This window comes from Lytechinus pictus, chromosome 2 (assembly GCF_037042905.1).
Source record: "Lytechinus pictus isolate F3 Inbred chromosome 2, Lp3.0, whole genome shotgun sequence".
Lineage (NCBI taxonomy): Eukaryota > Metazoa > Echinodermata > Echinoidea > Temnopleuroida > Toxopneustidae > Lytechinus > Lytechinus pictus.
Genome location: NC_087246.1, coordinates 36,489,663 through 36,508,133, shown reverse-complemented (window position 1 = coordinate 36,508,133; position 18,471 = coordinate 36,489,663). Strand labels below are relative to the sequence as shown.

The 18,471-nt window shown below is 37.4% G+C and overlaps 1 protein-coding gene across 1 annotated transcript; it reads right to left on the bottom strand.

Annotated features, from left to right (window-relative positions):
- Positions 1-13,812: 13,812 nt before the first annotated feature.
- LOC129280367 (UDP-glucuronosyltransferase 2A3-like) lies at positions 13,813-17,769 on the bottom strand. Its single transcript, XM_064095625.1, has 3 exons — positions 17,083-17,769; positions 15,517-16,340; positions 13,813-13,833 (listed from the first exon to the last, which is right to left on the bottom strand). The coding sequence occupies exons 1-3, from the start codon at positions 17,177-17,179 to the stop codon at positions 13,813-13,815; spliced, it is 942 nt and encodes a 313-aa protein (XP_063951695.1). The 5' UTR covers positions 17,180-17,769.
- Positions 17,770-18,471: the final 702 nt, after the last annotated feature.

The window sequence follows — 18,471 nt, the reverse complement described above, 5'->3', positions numbered from 1 at the left end:
ATTTGAATGGAAAGATTATTTGACTGAATAGAGTATATTATATGAAACCATGAAACCAATATATAGCCTTCAATTCTGAAGACTGGATATTGAAGATTTTTGTCAATTTGTTAATGGAGAGATCGATTAAGGCTCGGTCCCACATCACTTGCGGTTGCAAAGCGGATCTAAAACGGAAAAATCTTGCCATCCGTTGGAATATACTATGCATCCGTTGTGTACCCACTGCATACGTGTTTCAAACGCTCTATCCTTCGAGCATCCGTCCACTGTAATTTCATCCGCGCAAATAAAATTTGAGCTGCACAAAACTTTCAGAACGGATGAACTTTTCCGCCGTGTACGATGTACAGTGTGTCCCACAAAAAATGAAACCGAGATTTATCGATGATTTATCATAACTTAATCACAAATACAATAGACAAATTACCTACCATTGTAAAGCTTAGAATCTCCTCTTTCATCTGAAATTACTAAGATTAATTCTTATTCATGCATGAGTGGGCAAAAACAATTTGAAGAGGGGATACCAAAAAGTCACTTGGCGGGCTGTATCTGGGTTTTAAAAAGAAACCCACATTTCTAAAAAGTTCAATATCTGCTCTTTAATTTGATACCTTAATTACAGAAAATGGTCAAAAAATAACAAAGTTCTGGTTATTTGAAATAAGGCTTGAATTTCAATAATTTCATAAAATGAAGAGGTTTTACAGGCTAGCGTTCAAACTCACTCGACACTCCGTTTTGTTGACGATCAGCCATGCATTGTGTCATTTGTTAACCATGCGATAGCTCCTGTGGGAAACCGGTGAAAACACGTTTATTTAATGAAATTATGGAAATACAAGCATTGTTTCGAGGGAACATAACTTTTTTACTTCTTGACAATTTTTTGTGATTAAGGTATCAAATAAAAGAGCAGATATTGAACTTTTTAGGCATGTGATTTTTATTTTTGAAATTCAGATACCCCCTGCCAAATTAGTTTTTTGTATAATTTCTTCAAATTGTTTTTGCTCACTCATGCGTGAATGAGGAATAATATAAGTAACATCAGATGAAAGAGGAGATTCTAAGCTTTACATTGGAAGGTCATTTGTCTATTGTATTTATGATTAAGTTATGATAAATCATCGATAAATCTCGGTTTCGTTTTTTGTGGGACGCACTGTATATACACGACATATACGAACAACAAACGTTCTATGTCCGTTTTCAACCGTTAAACGTCCGCTGTATCCTCTCTGCATCCTCGCAACTCAGAACCACTGAAGATGAACAACGGAAAGAGGGAGGAAAGATAAGGTACATGGAACGTCTATATATCGTTAGTAACACGGAAATAGAACGGATGTAAGCGTATGCATCTCGTAAATAAAGTTCAAAACCTCCAGTAACCCCTTCGGAGCTGTCATCCATTTCCATCCGTTTTCATCTGCAAGGTTTCCGATGAATCTTTTAACATCCGCGCTACATACTACCCACGTCCGTTATTTTCCGTTGTGTTTTCGCAAATATCTGGAGCGGATGAAAACGGATGGAAATTTTGCTCGTCCGCTGTGTCCTTTATGAATACGTTTTGCGTCCGTCGGCTAGTAGACCAGGCCTTTAGGGAAACCTAAGTCTTATATAAGATATAATAAAATGTTGGGAACATGGATTTATATAAATAAATAATAAATAATATAGGATTTGTATAGCGCACGTATCCACCTTGCTAGGTGCTCAAGGTGCTCCTATATTACCCCGGCTAAGCTAGTCTACCGATTCTGGTGCGCACAACTTTTTGAGAAATTACTTCCTGCCGGTACCCATTTACCTCACCTGGGTCGAGTACAGCACAGTGGGGATAAATTTCTTGCTGAAGGAAAACACGCCATGGCTAGGATTCGAACCCACGGCCCTCTGTTTGAAAGGCGAGAGTCAGAACCACGAGACCACGACGCGCCCATATAAAATGAGAATAAAAACAATATCGGAAAGAAAAAGGTGTACGAGGATAAGGCATGCCAGACGAGAGTTGCCCACTCTTTCGCACCAATAACTAGATATTTCTAGCAGTCATAATTATCACTGGCGGATTCAGGGGGGGGGGGGGGACACAGCTGGCCCGTGCGCCTCCTCCCTTGAGAGGCATATAATTTAAATTTGTAATGTAAAAATACCATTATAACAGAAGTGTGCCCCCTTTTCGAAAGTGAAGACGAAATCCCCTGAATTTTTGGTTGAAAACCTTTTCTTTCTTTCTTTTTTTTTGCTTGTCAATTTGTTTCCTATGGAAAATGTGCCCCCCCCCCTTTCAAAAAAACCTGGATCCGCCCCTGAGTCATATGCTATCGTCATTTTAGAAGAAACACCATAAATACCCCGTATAATTCCAAGAATTCATTGTCAGTTATAATCATTCTGAATGGTAGACGCATTGAACTTGCGGCGACCCAGTCAGCATGGTGAGAAAAAACTTAGTTTTAGAAGTGTTCAGAGAGGTGACTTAATTGAGGACCCACTATTCCCCATCAGTCTTTTGGGATCCGAAAACGTGGAAAGAGGTTGGGCTGTTCGGTCGCCGTTACTCAATCATCCCCGCTTTCATACGAGACGAATCAACGTATCGATATACGACGTATGGACATAGGACTTTTATCGCATTTGAATACTATTAATGTCATGGGAGGGTCTCGTGTGGAGCTCCCGGGTCCCCCTGGCCGGGCCCGCTCTTATTCTTGATGTCGATGATTTATGTAATGTTTTTCTTTTTTTTTCATTATGTCCTTTTTGCCGATGATACAAGCTCGCGTCCAATTGTGATTTTGATGTACTTTAATTAAGATTATTACCTGGCTCCATGCTAATGAATTAGTGATAAATTCCAAATGTTATGTATATCATTAAATAACATAATTATAAACATAATATTCCTGATGTTAAATATATATGTGTACGTATATGAATGAAATCCCTTTGAATTGTACGAAAACAACTAAAATTCTTGGAATCACTTAAGATGATACATCCTACAACAGCCACCGTATACTATTATAAGATCTCAAAAAATGTTGGTATTCTCTTTAAACTTCGTAATTTTTTTTGCCACAGACGGACTTATTTATGATATTATGATTGTCTTAACATACACTATCTTCAACATTGTAATATTATTTGGGCGAATGCTGGAATAACAAATTTTGAACCCCTTCATAAATTATTGCAAAAGAAAATTTCAAGAATGTATACAAACTCCTCTTTAAGATCTCCTTCACTACCTTTGTTTTTTTTTCATCTCAAAACCCTTTTATAATCATGACATTCATAAATTACATATATTCGTATTATTCATAATATAATTCCTACAATATTATATCCCATATGTTTATTAAATAAATCATTCCGTTTATAATCACAATACTCGCTCAAGTAATAAATTTCATTTTCCTAAGGTTAAAACGCAAATTCTCCTAAATTCATTAAGGCATTATGACCCACTCATTTGGAATAATCTAGATGAAATTAAATAAACAACAATGACGTCATTTGATTTGATTTGATTTGTTATATTCTTCTGCATTGATAACATTCGTATACAATACATTTTTCATAAGCATAATATATTGTTTTTTGGTATGAATCATAAAGAAAAAAAAATGGACTAAATAAAAAGTCATTCGAAAGAAATATGATCTACTACCAAATGGTTTCAACATTCATAGTTTGCAGGAGGATTGTCATTATAAGCAGATTTCGTAAAAAAATGACAACCCCGGAATAAAACTCATTAAATCAATTAATACATTAACACGGCAGAATGGTACTGATGAAGATGGAGATGAAAATGATGAGGATGATAGTGAAAATGAAGATGATGATGATGGGAGATTATTTGGAGATGATTAAATCAAAGGAAGAGTGATTTAATGATTAGCTGAAATACTGACACAGAAAACTTAATTCAAACATTCTGATAACATGGATTTAACGTTTGCCTTAAATGAGTAAAGAGATGAACATCTTTTTATAGACTCTGGTATAGAGAGTTCCATAAACCAGGACCGTGGAGTCATATTGATCTCTGTGCAATAAGCAATTTGGGGTTGATTAAATGAAAACTTGAAGAGTATTTGGTTTTAAATTTAGATTGAAATCTAAGTTTAAAACGTTCGTATAATTATTAAATGAACACTGTAAAAAAAATTAAGCGCTAATTTAGCACTTATAGTGCTTATAGTGACTGCACTATACGAGTGCTGATTTTCTAGTTTAAATTTGAACTAGAAAAATCAGCACTCGTAGTGCAGTCACTATACAAGCACTGTAAGTGCTAAATTAGCACTTCATTTTTTACAGTATATGAGGTTTTTTTTATAAACTTTTCTTTAGTTTCCACATTCTCTAATATTATTTGTCATTCCTGTACACATTGTATATATATTATTTTTTTATGCTGAGAGACAACAAATGATATTGAACTGAACTGACAAATGTTTATTAATACATCGTTTTGATATAGGACGTCCAAACAGAGGTTATGGCTCGTTTCGTGTACCAGGAATTACCCAATATGCATTAACCTAAGAGCTTTTTTTTCATTCCTTGATAACTCACTCGTTGTCGTCGACCTGACCTACTTTTAAATAACCGTATTAGCTTTAACCCATTTTGATGAAACATTTTAAATCCATTCCCCCAAACTATCCATGACCATATCCTGTCCGCTTTATACGACACAGACAGATGTTTTCCTCAGTTCCACGAGATATCAATTACAGCACCTGCCTTGCCTGTGAAGACATACTTTCGTTTACTAATGTTTAGACATTGTTAGAGATACATATTGTCTGCTGTGTAAACCCTTCACTCGAGTTAAGGGTCTGAATGTTCAGCCTATATTATGCTTTTCACACTCCACTTTTTTCCTTAATCCCGGGAAATTGGTGGGGTACTTAAGGGGGTCTTAGCCCCACCAATTTCACGGGGTTAAGCTTAGCCCACTTCGTTTTCACACTACGTTTTAGCAAAGTGGGCTAATAAACACGGTAAATAGTACGGTACTATCTGGCCCTGCAAAAAGGCAGGGTTAGCCGTTTGCAGTGCTAAGAGATACAGTGTAAAACGAATCTGGGTTAAGGAAAAGTGGGGCTAAGCATTAGCCAATCACAGAAGACAAAATTGCACGTTAATCGCACTTTGTATGGTAAAATCATCAATATTCATGACCTGTGTGATAGTCCGGGGTTAAGGCGTTAACCCCGGCTAGGCAAATAGTATGGGGTTAAGAACGAGTGTGAATTTAAAAAAAAGATAGTACGGGGATAAGGATAGTCCGGGGTTAAGGATAGTATGGGGTTAAGGAAATACAGTGTGAAAAGCATATAAGTATACCGAAGGTCTTCTCGCTCAGAGTTGAAACAACAAGTTTTGTATGTGCTAGTCTTTGGGTGGAGACCCACTTGTTGATCAAAGTTTCGATATGGGTCTGTGCCTGCAGACTAAATGAGACCCTCCTCACGAGAACGGCAGAAAAGATAGACAGTTCTAGAAGTTCATTGGTAATACCAGTTCTGCATTTTGCAAACCTAAACTAAGAGATCATTCCATTTACAATTATTGTGATCGAATATAATAATCTGACCCCTACGTGGACATCAAATTAAGCGAAACACTGATGGTAAATAATAATAATAATAAATGAGTTATCAAATTCTGTTTGCCATCGCTGGGGCCGCGAGCCAGGATTTCTTTTGACAGGAAGGGGGCGGGGGGGAGGGGGGGGGGCTGAATGTCATCTATAGCGTCGTATTTTATATCAGTTGAATTATAGAATGGTATAGAGTTGCATTGTATTGCCCAGACATTTCATAGTTATACTCTTCTTTCTTTCCTCCTTTTCCTCTATCAATTTAAACCTATATAGACTTAAAGAAACGTGACTTTAGAAAGAAGGAGGAAGAGGGTGGAGATGGGGGGGGGGGCTAGGTAAATAGGGGGGGTAGTGGTAAAGTGTTCCGTTACAGTTGGGCATAATTCAAACCCCATCCCTTTAACGTTAAAAATGCTGATTACCCACAATCAAGTTATCTTCGTCCCTTTAAAAATCCGATGCTGTCCCTTAAGACCCACTTGCAAACCATGTACCCCTGACCCACTTTCAGGGAGCCAAAAGAGAAGCTCTAACTTTATTTTATTAACCTACTTATAATACACGGCGGCACGGCCCGTCAACCAGTTTAAAGTTGAACTCCTTGGAAAATTAATATATAAAAGAGAGAGAGGGGGGGGGGGGTCAGGGGAGTGTTTCATGGAGAGACTTGTAGATGATTTTCACTGACAAAGTTGCTCCGAGCCAATCAGATGCAAGGATTTAAAATCATCCGTGAAAAAGAACATCACTGTTTGTTTCTAGAAATGCTCCCCCTGAAGGTCTTGCAGTCGAGGCTGACGATAAAACACACCGGTCGGTAAAGAACACCGAGTCAACAAAGGAATTCACTGACCTTGATAATCATAAGTTCATACATTCTCTTCGCTTATGTCATGTCTGTAGAACTCACCTTTGCAGAAGTAGGACAGAAGCACATAGATACCAAATGTAAAAAAAAAGTAAAGGAGTGACTTAAAGGGTCTTTCTAAAATTAATCCCCTTATTCCCACCTTTTCCCCCTTTTGCGGGTCCAATCAACTATTATGGAGATTTGATTTGATTTGATTTATTTATTTCCACATTCCAGTAACAAAAGCATATACAAGTGTAATCATTTTTTTCTTAGCATAACATAATAAGCAAATGACATAATTAATAACATATGCATATATACAATCTAATTGAAATATATTTACATGTATACCTGATAATTTTTTTTTTAATATTGTTAAAAAAATAGCAGAAAATTATATATATACATACATCAACAATAATACATTTTGGAATGTGGGAGACCTTCATCTTAAGCTTAGAGCTTGAAATTGATAAAGGTCTCAGAAGGAAAGGGGGGGGGGGGATCAGACAAACAGTGCAATGATGGGAGAAGATGGGAGTCCGATGAAGTTCCTTGTTTACTATGATAGATATACAAGCTGCTATAAATGGCTTTCTTGCCATTTTCAATTCTTTTGTTTCTGTTATTATTATCATCGTGCGATTTTTGTTACGATTCTCTATATAACTTGTATGTATATGTGCGGGTTGTTTGTTAAATAAAATAAACGATTTAAAAACAAATAGAAGTCTCTTTCGGTCGATTGATGTGGGTGGTAGTTCAAGTTTAGTTCAAGTTCAACTTTATTTCTTTCCACTGAAAGGCACAAACCAATACATTCATTCGTGTACAATATCAATGAGGTTTAAAACAAAAACAGTAAGAATAAACTCATGAACAATGTGTTGAGAATATCAGATACAGTATGGAAAAGAGGTGGTCTGTATAAAAGCAAAGCTTGTTGAGCACAGATCACATTTGTAACAACAACAAAAATGCAAAAGACACGAGAGTATCAATAATCTGCATGACAAAAATGCAGATAAGGAAAGGCTGCATAAAAAGTCAAAGATACACATATACAAAAGAGACATTAAAAGCACGGACTCAAATTTGACACTTAAACAAATATTTCTATTCTAGGGTGGAGGCTAAACTCCAAATATAAGAAGCAGTCAGCCCAAAACCCATACATGTAAAAAAATAAAATGAAAATCGAGAGTAGATTCACTTTTTCTTATTCTGCTGATTCTTTTGCTTCTTCTTCGTCTTCTTCATCCTTTTCTTCTCCTCGTCGATCTATACTGAGAAAACCTTTGTCCTGCTGATCGTGGAAATTCGATCCCCACCAATAAGCGCAGAACAGGGCCCTGGAACGATTTTTTAATACTTTTTACAGAGGGTGCTGTGATGTAAATTTGACAGGCAAAAAAGTGGTTTCATTAAAAACGGAGGTCATTATAAGTTCGACAAGCAAAAAAGGGGTTACACTACAAAATGTACGCCATTTGTATTTGGTTACATTTCTCCATTTTGCCACACCTACCAGAATTCCAGGGGTGCTGCCTATACACACGCAGCACCTCAGCCCCCTGCTTCCCAGGGCCATGGCGCAAAGGTATAAAAAGTTATTTTCCATATCTTTGAACATTATTTTCTCACGACACCATATTTTTCGTTGTGTGAAATCGCTCAGATGTGGGGGATAATTCCGTTACCATCGTAAAATAACAAAATATTGTGAGTGTAAATAGAAAACGGTGAAAAGTTCATTTTAATGCGTCAAATGGTAAGCCACTATAGCGTGTAAGAAAAAAATAGACATGTCACAAATCCTCAATTTGAGGAAAAACATGACATGACCACATAATAATGTGGTATGTCTTCACACTTGGATAGGCGCCATTGCTCAGTCGGTAGAGCGGGGGTTTCGGATTCCGCGGTGACCCGGATTCGATTCCCACTTGGTGCGCTAGTGCCCTTTGGTAAATCATTTATCCTCATGACCAGGTTCCTCGGAGATGACCTTAAGCCGGCGCACAGTGGGCCGGGGCGAAACAAAAGTGCGCCAAAGTCATTTTGGGCAATTTCAGATTTTTAATTTTTGTCATGCCCAGCTGAAAGACAACACTTTGAAGAATACTTCAGCAAAATATTTCATTCGGGAATTTGCATAAAGGTTGTTAATTTCCTACCTCATATCGTAAAATGTGACACTTTGCAAAATGCCGCGTATATGACAACTTAGTTGAAAAACAAGCAATTTCACAGGAGGTTTTTCATGTAGGGATCTGATATGGCACCCACATAATCCTGATATATTCTTCTTTCGTGTGAAAGGGTTCAAAGTAGATAAAAGACACATCTCAGGAGGTTTATAGGATTCCTCGAAATAGGCGGATAATCCATGTTTTTTGCATTTACATTATATAGAAACGTTTAGATTTCCGTGGATTTCCGTTTAAATTCTACCATCATCATTTTGCCAGATGTCTAAAGCTTTAAGTCGATACCAAATTTAGCTGCCCGTTTTTGCCCGTTTTCATGTTAGAGCCGATTTTACTTGACACAACTCCCCCAAAACCTGTTCAAAAACGGTCAGTCATCGCAGTGCACCGTGTGGGGTGTACATTGCCGTTCACGGCGAGGACGATCCCCTTCCATTCCATGAAAATGACATGAATTTCGGGCATAATGCAAACAAAATAAAGGTTGATAACGCATATAAGGGTTACCCGCCCCTCTTCCAGAGATAAAAGTTACATGTAGAATAATTTCAGCCAAAAACCCTCCTCCTATAGTAAAACATTCGTGGTGTTATATACTCTGCGTTTTACCCAAGTCTACACCGCTTGATAAAGCACGGTTAATATTTTTCAGATTTTTAAGTATTTTTTTAATCTAATGATCATTGTGATGCCACAAAATCATTTTCAGGATCTATACACACTTTTTAGGCATGTGAGAAGCATAAACCAACATTCACTCTGGTCAATCTTAAAGTAACACATAACACAAAGTTTATATACTGCACATTGTTTAGCGTAATTTGTCTTTTCACAGATAGGTTTTAAGTAGCCAATCAAAATTTTGTATAAAAGTGACGTCATATCGGCTTTAAATTATGTTCAGTCGATTCTACGCCCAAAATTACCCTTAGTCAACATGTTAAAGATCCAGACCGGACCCGAAAATGAAATTGATAAATTATATACCAATCGAAAGCTTATAAGCTACTAAATACACCAAGGTATGCTTTATGCATTTTCACCGCTTCCCAGCTGAGTATTTTGCTTAAGAATATTCCAATTATCGGGTTTCGAACCCCGCTTAGAAAATAGGCTTTATTGTGCTTTTCACCTGCCTCGAGACCGTGACGTCACGTTGTGTAAGAAGCGTCGTGATTCCATAGGTTTGTACACAGAAAAACTGGGTGATTTTTTTGCTTTCCAGATAACGCATTTCATTCTCTTCACTTCTATCACAGAGGGATATCACATATATTTTTACCCACAAGCTTGAATTGATGAAATCTGCAGTTTTGAACTAGTTTTTGCAATATTTTATTTCCTGCTTATTTGGCGCAGATTTCAATTCTATCTGCATTTAGATTATGTATAACAACTTTTCCTGACATAGCAATTTAGGCCCAATAAGAGCCAAACAAAGAAATCACAAAAAAGGTAGTGAATAGTTGTAGGTTTACAACAATTTGAACAGTCAATAATTTTGAGTGCCATTTTCATCTGAAAACGAAAAAAAAAAATGGATTCATAACATGGAAATGGAAGAAAATACCCAATGCTTTTGTACACAAACCTATGGAATCACAACCCTCCTGACACAACGTGACGTCATCATTTCCAGGCGACGTGGGGGTGCTCAATCGAAGCGTACTTTGGAGGAGCAGTTTCTTTGATTTTTATTTAATATTTTTAACTATTGGAAGGAGATATATGTAATATTTTTGGTATATTCGTATTGTATGAATCATTACCTTTATTTTGATATATGATTGTTTTTACACCGGTCAGGGTCTTTAAAGTAAAAATATAACACGGAATATAATTTTGGCGCACTTTCAACTCATTCTGGCCCACAGTGCGTCGGTTCTCTGGTTGCTTCATGCTTTCTTAGCAATCAGGAAAAAACAAATCATCATCATCACAAATCAGTAGGTGTTCTTTGCAGTGATGTAACATGATTTGCGCCAAAGGCTTGACCCCAATGAATGAATCCAATTAATGAATTTATGTCAATGATGTCCTTTTCAATAATCAACATATCCAACATTTATAAACACATTTTAGTATCAATTCTCAAGTTAATTTCATCAAACAGATTTGCAAATATATTTACTAACTCATTTAGGATTGATTGTGACCTCATTGGCATGCACCTGGATTCATCAATTGCGCAAATCAAGCGTTATACACGACAGCAAAAAAAAAACTCCTGATCGTTAACACATACCATATAAATATGGTATCAAATTATTTGGAAGATACTCTTTCAGGCCATATATAATAATAATGTATTCATGACGTATTTTTCCCCGTAAATTTGGGAATTGTGAGGTGTCAATTTTTGTTTTACTCACACGGTATACCGAGCACACAAACTCTAAATCTCCCATCTGAATGCCTTGAGAAACTGGTTTGGAGAATAAACCCATTATCACGGTTCAATGTTCATTGAAAGTTTGTTGGGGGAGCAACGTTCCATAAACATGATAAATGAATATGCAATTAATGGATTTTCTTTTTTTACTTAGGTCTAAGATTTTTATTCATCAGGGATCTTGAATTGAGCCTCGTCAACTCTCCACAGATTGGAGGCATCTTTGCCTTTTTTTCGACAACCTAAATGTATGTTTTTGTTTTTTTTTAAACTTCATTTTACATGATATGATTTCGTTAAGGCATATAAATAATTCAAAATCCCGGCTTTGAATGCAAATAATAATAACTGAATCTATTGTCACATAGCGCCTTTTCCCCCGGGCTGTTCCAAACAAAAGTCTATTATTATGATTTTTTTTACAATCATGTTTTCAAATGCTTTGAGAGGGAGTTTATTCTGAAAACGTGATACAATAGTAAGTCCGGCCTTTATTATTGTTTTTTTTTTCATTTGAGGTGAAGTGGGAAAGAGCAGAAGTAGAACGAAGATAGTGTGGTCGTTTCTAGTTGCCGAAATGTGAAATAAATGAAATGAGAAAGTATGTTTGTGACAAAAAAGATTAAGCTCAATAGTTCAAAATACACACACATATATATATATATATGGGAGAGGGAGGGTAGCCCCCCCCCCCCTCCCCTTGGCTCAAAGTTGTACAAAGTTAGTCCCTATTGTTCTCCTGCTTATTGGAAAAGACAGGACATATACATAATAAAATGCTATCTATATCTGACTACAGGTCAAAAGTTGAAACATGTGCAAACTTTATTATTTATGGAGAAACAGCTGAGGAAAGACACCAATATACAGATATATTACGTTGTCTGATATGATTTATTTGAAAACAGATGTATTGGTATCAGAATATAGGGAGGACATAAAACATCGCACATCAAACATTTGTAATATTTGTAACATTTATTTGACGGTATTGTTTCTTCATTTTTTAAAGAAATTTAATCGTCCTTTCGTTCAGATCGTAAAACGATTCTTCCATTTGACACTCTTCCGAACCTCAAATCTGTATTTCGTATTAAAATGCGGGGGTGGGTGTGTATATTAAGGCCACCGCACACCTTACGACTGTTCGCGATCCGATTTTGGAACAAATCGCACTTTGCTCATTTTCTGGATATGTGAATGGAACATATCATTTTATTTGAGGTTAAAATTAATTGAAAGAATACTTATATAATCATTTTGAAAGATTGCAAACCTTTATATTGGAGTAAAGGCCAAATTAGCGTCAAATCGTAGCCAATCGTACGACTGCTATGACGTCATTAAGGACTAGATATTAAATTCGCTTTTATTCTAAGAAGGATGATAGCATAGTCACATATTTGAACATAGGTATTCGTATGATGATTTCGAACATTACACAGTAAGAAATTCCAAGTCTCAATATTAGCATCAAATTCTACAACATTTTATTCTGAAATCGGGTCGTAAATACCGGGGGATGGGAAATACATCCCCCACACTTTTCGGAGAGGGGGTGGCATGTACAATCATCCCCCCCCCCCACTTTTCAAGATAGAAAAAATATGTTTTCAATCATTAAATGTTTAATGCTACTGTTAATGTGTGGATTCATCTTTAAATACTATAAAAGTGCTTAAATTGGCCTACTTTTGCATTAAACAATTGCAAAATTTCTCGCGCGGTCGCTCCGCTCCCGCGCTCAATCGATTCTTTCAAGACTTTGCCTTTGGTCGTGACAAATCACTACGTTTAGCATATAGCAAAGGTTATATCCACTGCATCATGGGAGTTTAGTTATAGTAAGTCCATTTATGAATATGTGATTCCAATTTCTTTTAAATATGATTATAACTGATCATAACGAATCAAAATATCCATTGAATACACTCTCGTGAATATGGGGGGGGGGGTCATCTGGTATCTTTGTGGAAGCGGGGGATTTTGTTAAAAAATATGTTGCATCATCTCCCAACATAATCTTAAACATTATTCGAAATACTTCCTTTTCATATACAATTTCATTGTGATATTACCACTTTTTTTAAGTTTATGTTGTGGCCTGTACGTGATCATGGACTATGATCATTTCATACGGCACCCTTATTCCCGATAATCATGATCCTATTTTTTATTTCATTCTCATCTCACTGTAACCAATGAGCAAATGCGTTTTCATAGAACAAAACTCGACTATTTAATTCCTATCTGCTCTGTTTATATTATTTGTTCACATTCTTCTAAAGTTTACGTTATTGATAATACTCTTATCATCATCATCATTTTAAACGATAAAGCAACCTTTTAAGGCTCGCTAACTACGGTCACCGCCGCAATTTCTCCCATAATTAAACTCCTTGACAGACGATTTGGTTATCATTATGTCTTCCAACTAAGGAAAATTTTCTCGCTCGCCACGCTCGCTCGCATTTGGATATTAACTGTAGTTCAATAGTTTATAACACAAATTCATTACAATTAGAGCCATTGAAAAAAAATCGTGAAAGGCTTTTAACTGAAAGATTAAAGGAGTATGTCAGGGTTACATAGCCCTATATAGGTCTGGGGTTGTCCCCCCCCCAATTTTTATTTTTCAGGTCAATATATTGCTTTCACCCCCCCCCCCCCCATTGCTCGGACCTTATTTACGCCAGTGAATGGGGGAGAGTGCCAGAGGTGATCAGTCTGTACTGGCGAATCCCTTTTTTCGGAGAAGGAAGAGGACAAGTTTTTAGCAATATGGGTGTCGACTGATGACTCTCGGAAAATATAGGCAACATAAATGCGATGCACAAAACAAGCAAATACACTCATATGATTTTTCGAAAGGGATGGTGAATGACATGCTACTACCATGGTAAGTCATTCGCATTGAAGAATAAAGGATTAAAATATATGAACGAGAAAAGAATTTTATGTTCATGACGTTTCTTGCATTGTGCAGGTTTTTTTTTTAATACAACCACAACCACATGCACACAACCACATATTGCATTGAAAATAAAAGGAGATACTAGCATGGAGCTAGTAGATCCATGCATGATCCAAGCCTGAACCTTTCATTAGGGACGGTGCCAGGGTATTTTGATGTGTCGGTGTGGGTTGGGGGACATGACCTAAACATGCTAGAGGTAAAATAGAGTTACACGGCTTACAAATTATTTTTATACTCCCCCCCCCCCCATCTTTCTTCAATTTCCTTTTTTCCCTCACTAATTGAGAAATCAAAGGGGACGGTCACCTCATACATCGAAAATTTATTGATGAAAGATTGGGCGCTATTGTTAATTAGATCTTTGAAAAAATGTAACTCGAACAAAGTCCTATGTATTAACATTTGTCATAACTAACGAAATTTCTACTGCAAATCTGCTATCGGGTGATCAAATTCCGATTTACAGTATTCTATCACAATTGTAAATTTGTTGTGCCTGTGGGTAATAACATAGACCTGTTCACGGAACCGTAGTATATATGGTTCTCTTTCTTTAAAAAAAATCCATATAAAAGAAACTATATATCTTGAAAAGTTAATATGACATAATAACGATAAATACTGAAAGACATGAGTCGAGCATTTTTGCTGATGATTTTATTCGTTGGCGAAAACGCATTGTATGGACAAATACTTTTGTAATATTCCGTTGTCATTTATGTTATCGTTTGATTTATGATTTTTCGTTACTTTACTCGTTGATTATACATCGTGTACTCAGACATGGTATTCCTTTGACAGACCTAAAAAATGCCTATTGAAACTGGCTCATGAATACTTCTAAAACTTAAGGTTTTCGGATACTTTATACAATTATTATTTCTAGTTTAGCGTCTCTCCAATAAACTTGCGGGGGACATTCTTTCCCAATTATTGCTGCCCAGCTGTGGAAAATTCACCAAGACTGCTAAATGCGAGGATCAGTTCAAGAAACTATCTAAATTCCATTTATTGTCTGTTTTTATTGCTCAACTTGTCTGTTTTGAAATGTTGAGTGTCCAAATTAAATATCTTGTGTTGCAAATTATGAAGCGTTATATCAAATCCTCAATGACTTAGATTGACTTTATTTAAATCTAAACTACATTTACCTGATCATCCATTTTACATATTTTATGTCGATTCATGAAATGGTCACTAACCTCATGATAATACAAACTAAGATCATTTGAATTAAAAAGCATAGACTAATCGAGTATCCTTCTTGGATTCTGGCGAATATTCCCCCCCCCCCGTATTTCCCTTTGTTGTTTTTTGTTTGTTTTTTACATCTTGTACGCTTACCATTCTGCAAACACGATTGGATGTTAACATTAAATTTTATTGTTAATACATCCTTTTTTTTTAATAAATCATTTCTACTTGAAGAAGGAAAGAATATATATTTACCTGTTGCAATGGTTTTGATTCCTCTGTCAAGATGCCACCAATTGGTATCCATACCGGGGCTGTTGGTCGTGGAAAGTCCAAGGCGAAGTTGGTGTTCACTAACCAAAGCTTGGCCTTGCCGAGTATGTCGTCAATGGACAGATGTGGTGAGATGTGAAGCTTCTGCTGAATGGCCACAAAGGGCTTGGACCACACGTGCAGGAGATACTTGACAAAGACAAAGCGATAGAACGCGTTGTAGATGCGCTCCGAGAAAGTCATCTCATCCGTGAGGGCTTCTATGAGAGGGAAGGGAACATAGGAACTAGGGGCCGGTATCCCAACCGTGAATTCATTGAAAGTTTCGTAACGGAACGAGGCTGTGAATGCGATAAAGCTGATGTTCAGGTATTCCGCTAGGAGACCATCACAAGGGCAGAAAGGAATCCCGATAATGGCATCATAGGATTTGTCCTTGAGACGTTGCAGATGCGATGGATCGTCAAAGAGACTCTTGCAACTGGTGGATACGACTTGGAAGTATTCCCCCGCAACAGGAAGCAATTCAGCATAGTCCACTACCGATCTTTTCTTGAAGGACACTCTCGTAAACTTATCCTGTAGGTCATCCGTCTCGTCCTGTGTGTAGGGTATCTTGTAGATTAAGGAATCGTTGAAGGAAGTCTCCTTGAATCCGTCAGTACCTCTGTTTGACCCTGATAGGACCGTTACGTGGTGTCCGTGGTCCACCAACCCTTGCGAGATTGTTGCAAGAGTGAAGCTATGACTCTTTGACCTCATTGCATTCGTCAAGGAAACGATGATCCTGGCACCGGAACAAATGCCTACACTTTGGAGAAAGAGAAAGGAGCACAGGTAAATCAACCTGAACGGAGATACTGAACAAACAGCCTGCATACTGAAAGATTATTGTCAAATAGGCCTAAGCGAATGAAAAAAAAATCCTTAAGTGTAATTTCCCCTGGAAAACGGAATGAACAATTTGTAATAACACTATACGATGACTATTAAGAGAGATAACACTTAAACGAGTTGAATGCAACTCAACATTTTTTTCCTTCAAATATTGGTTCGAGATGGAGCACACAAAGACATGGCAGAGATCCGAGAGAGGGGCATAAATGTTAACGATTACTGAGTAATTTTCCTCAATCCTTGGTATAAACAAAAGAATGGGATATTCCCTAAATATCCGGTCGCGCCTTATTATCTTTTCCAATTGATACCAGGTCAGTTTAAGTCTGGACTTTGCTCAAGAAATCAGACGCAAGATAAGAGTAGACGAAGCGATCAAAACGGGAATGCTTTCTATGCGATATGCGATCACAAAAATAAATAAAATCGAAAAACGATGTTGGCGAACTCCAATGATGACAGTGGTGGCAGCATCCAATTGTGATCATCCAATCATTATAGGGTTTTCCTTGCTCCGACCGTCTTAGCACCGACGTTCGGAGTTTACAATAAGCTGATATATTTACCATGCCCGTACGCGAAGAGCCCGACGCCGAAAAGATGAAATATAGACAGGTGATTTAACTTGTCATACTTGTCTTTCCGACGTACCTTCAAGATGAAACAAAAAGTTTACTTCTCGTTCGACCAGGCTCTTAAAGGCACAAAAGGGACATCGGACTCTTGAGGACATCGACATATCGCTCATTATATCACCATATATTCCAGGAGAAAGGGTGATTAAGCAAGCCGTTATATACTTAAGTTACGTTGCAGCTGCACCTGCATTATGCGTTAATCGACCTCGAAGTGCACAAAAACGCAATCCTTCTTGCTCAGCGGTTCAACAATCCTATGAGGCGTATAAAATATTCTTTCTCAATGATAGTGTTTCTGTTTGAACACCGGCGTTCTATATAGTTGAATATAAATCTGCGTCAATGTTCACGACTGGATTACAACTCATGTATAAAAGGGGGCTAATAAAAATGATGGTATCTGTCAACAATGTGCATAGGTCAGAGCATCTCCATTATTTTCTCTGCAGTCGAAGCACATGAATCCCACTCCATTTCACACCGGTTCACACCTTACTTTGTATATTCTAGAAACGTAGACTCAACTTAGCATAACAGGTCTACACCACTGATCTGAATACTAAGTATGTAGATCAGTGGCCTATTATGTACTTGCACGGCGAACTTTATCCAGAGTAGCAGTGTCTGAAACATCGATCTGAATGGGACCTTCTGTGTGCGAGTGCTCAATGCCCGGTTTATGATTGAATGGGTTATTGAAAGAGCTCCGTTATCCCCAGGAATGCTCGGCGACTATGGCGGGCCGATTATTAATAAACTACGCCATTAATGAGGGGGTTCCCCGTGCCGATCGAGAGAGAAAAATAACAAACATGGATCCGCGAACAAGCGGACTCGTGCATGCCATTCTGGGCGTGTGTTGGCCGTCAGTCCATGGCATAGGCGGATCCGGGGGGGGGGGGGGGCGAGGGGCCCACCCAACTGAACTAGTTCAGTGGGCCCACCCCCCTATTGGCGGAGCAAACAAGGCGAAAGGGGGGGGCGAAAGAAAAAAAAAAGAAGGAAAGGAGATGAGAAAAGAAGAGTGAAAACAAGAGGAGGAAGACGAGTGAATAAAATAAGGTTAGGGGAAAACTTGTAAAAAAAAAATGTTTCATCACTTTATAAAATTTTCGCTCGTATTAATTGCCTGCTCGCTGATATGGAGCTTAAGATATCAAGTTTCGAAGTCAATATACAAAATATATTTCTGCTCGACATCGAGCTTTCATTATTTTGTTTGATTTACAAATTGATTTTAAAAGACTGCTCTGTAAAATTTCCGTTTTATGGTCTAAATACACATTTTCAGCTCGCGCTGTGCGCTCTCATTATTTTATTTGTCAAGTACCTTTTCTCTTTTTGTATTCCATAAAGTTCTCAAAATATCCCTTTTCATGTCTGATTGTCAAAACGTATCAGC

What these genes read in the sequence shown, in the direction of transcription:
- LOC129280367 (XM_064095625.1), bottom strand. Translation starts at nt 17,179, where the DNA reads ATGAGCGATATGTCGATGTCCTCAAGAGTCCGATGTCCCTTTTGTGCC. An exon ending in CTTTTTGTTTCATCTTGAAG is followed by an intron (nt 16,341 to 17,082) that starts GTACGTCGGAAA and finishes TCCAAAGTGTAG; the next exon opens with GCATTTGTTCCGGTGCCAGG. An exon ending in AATCAAAACCATTGCAACAG is followed by an intron (nt 13,834 to 15,516) that starts GTAAATATATAT and finishes CTCCGAAAAAAG; the next exon opens with GGATTCGCCAGTACAGACTG.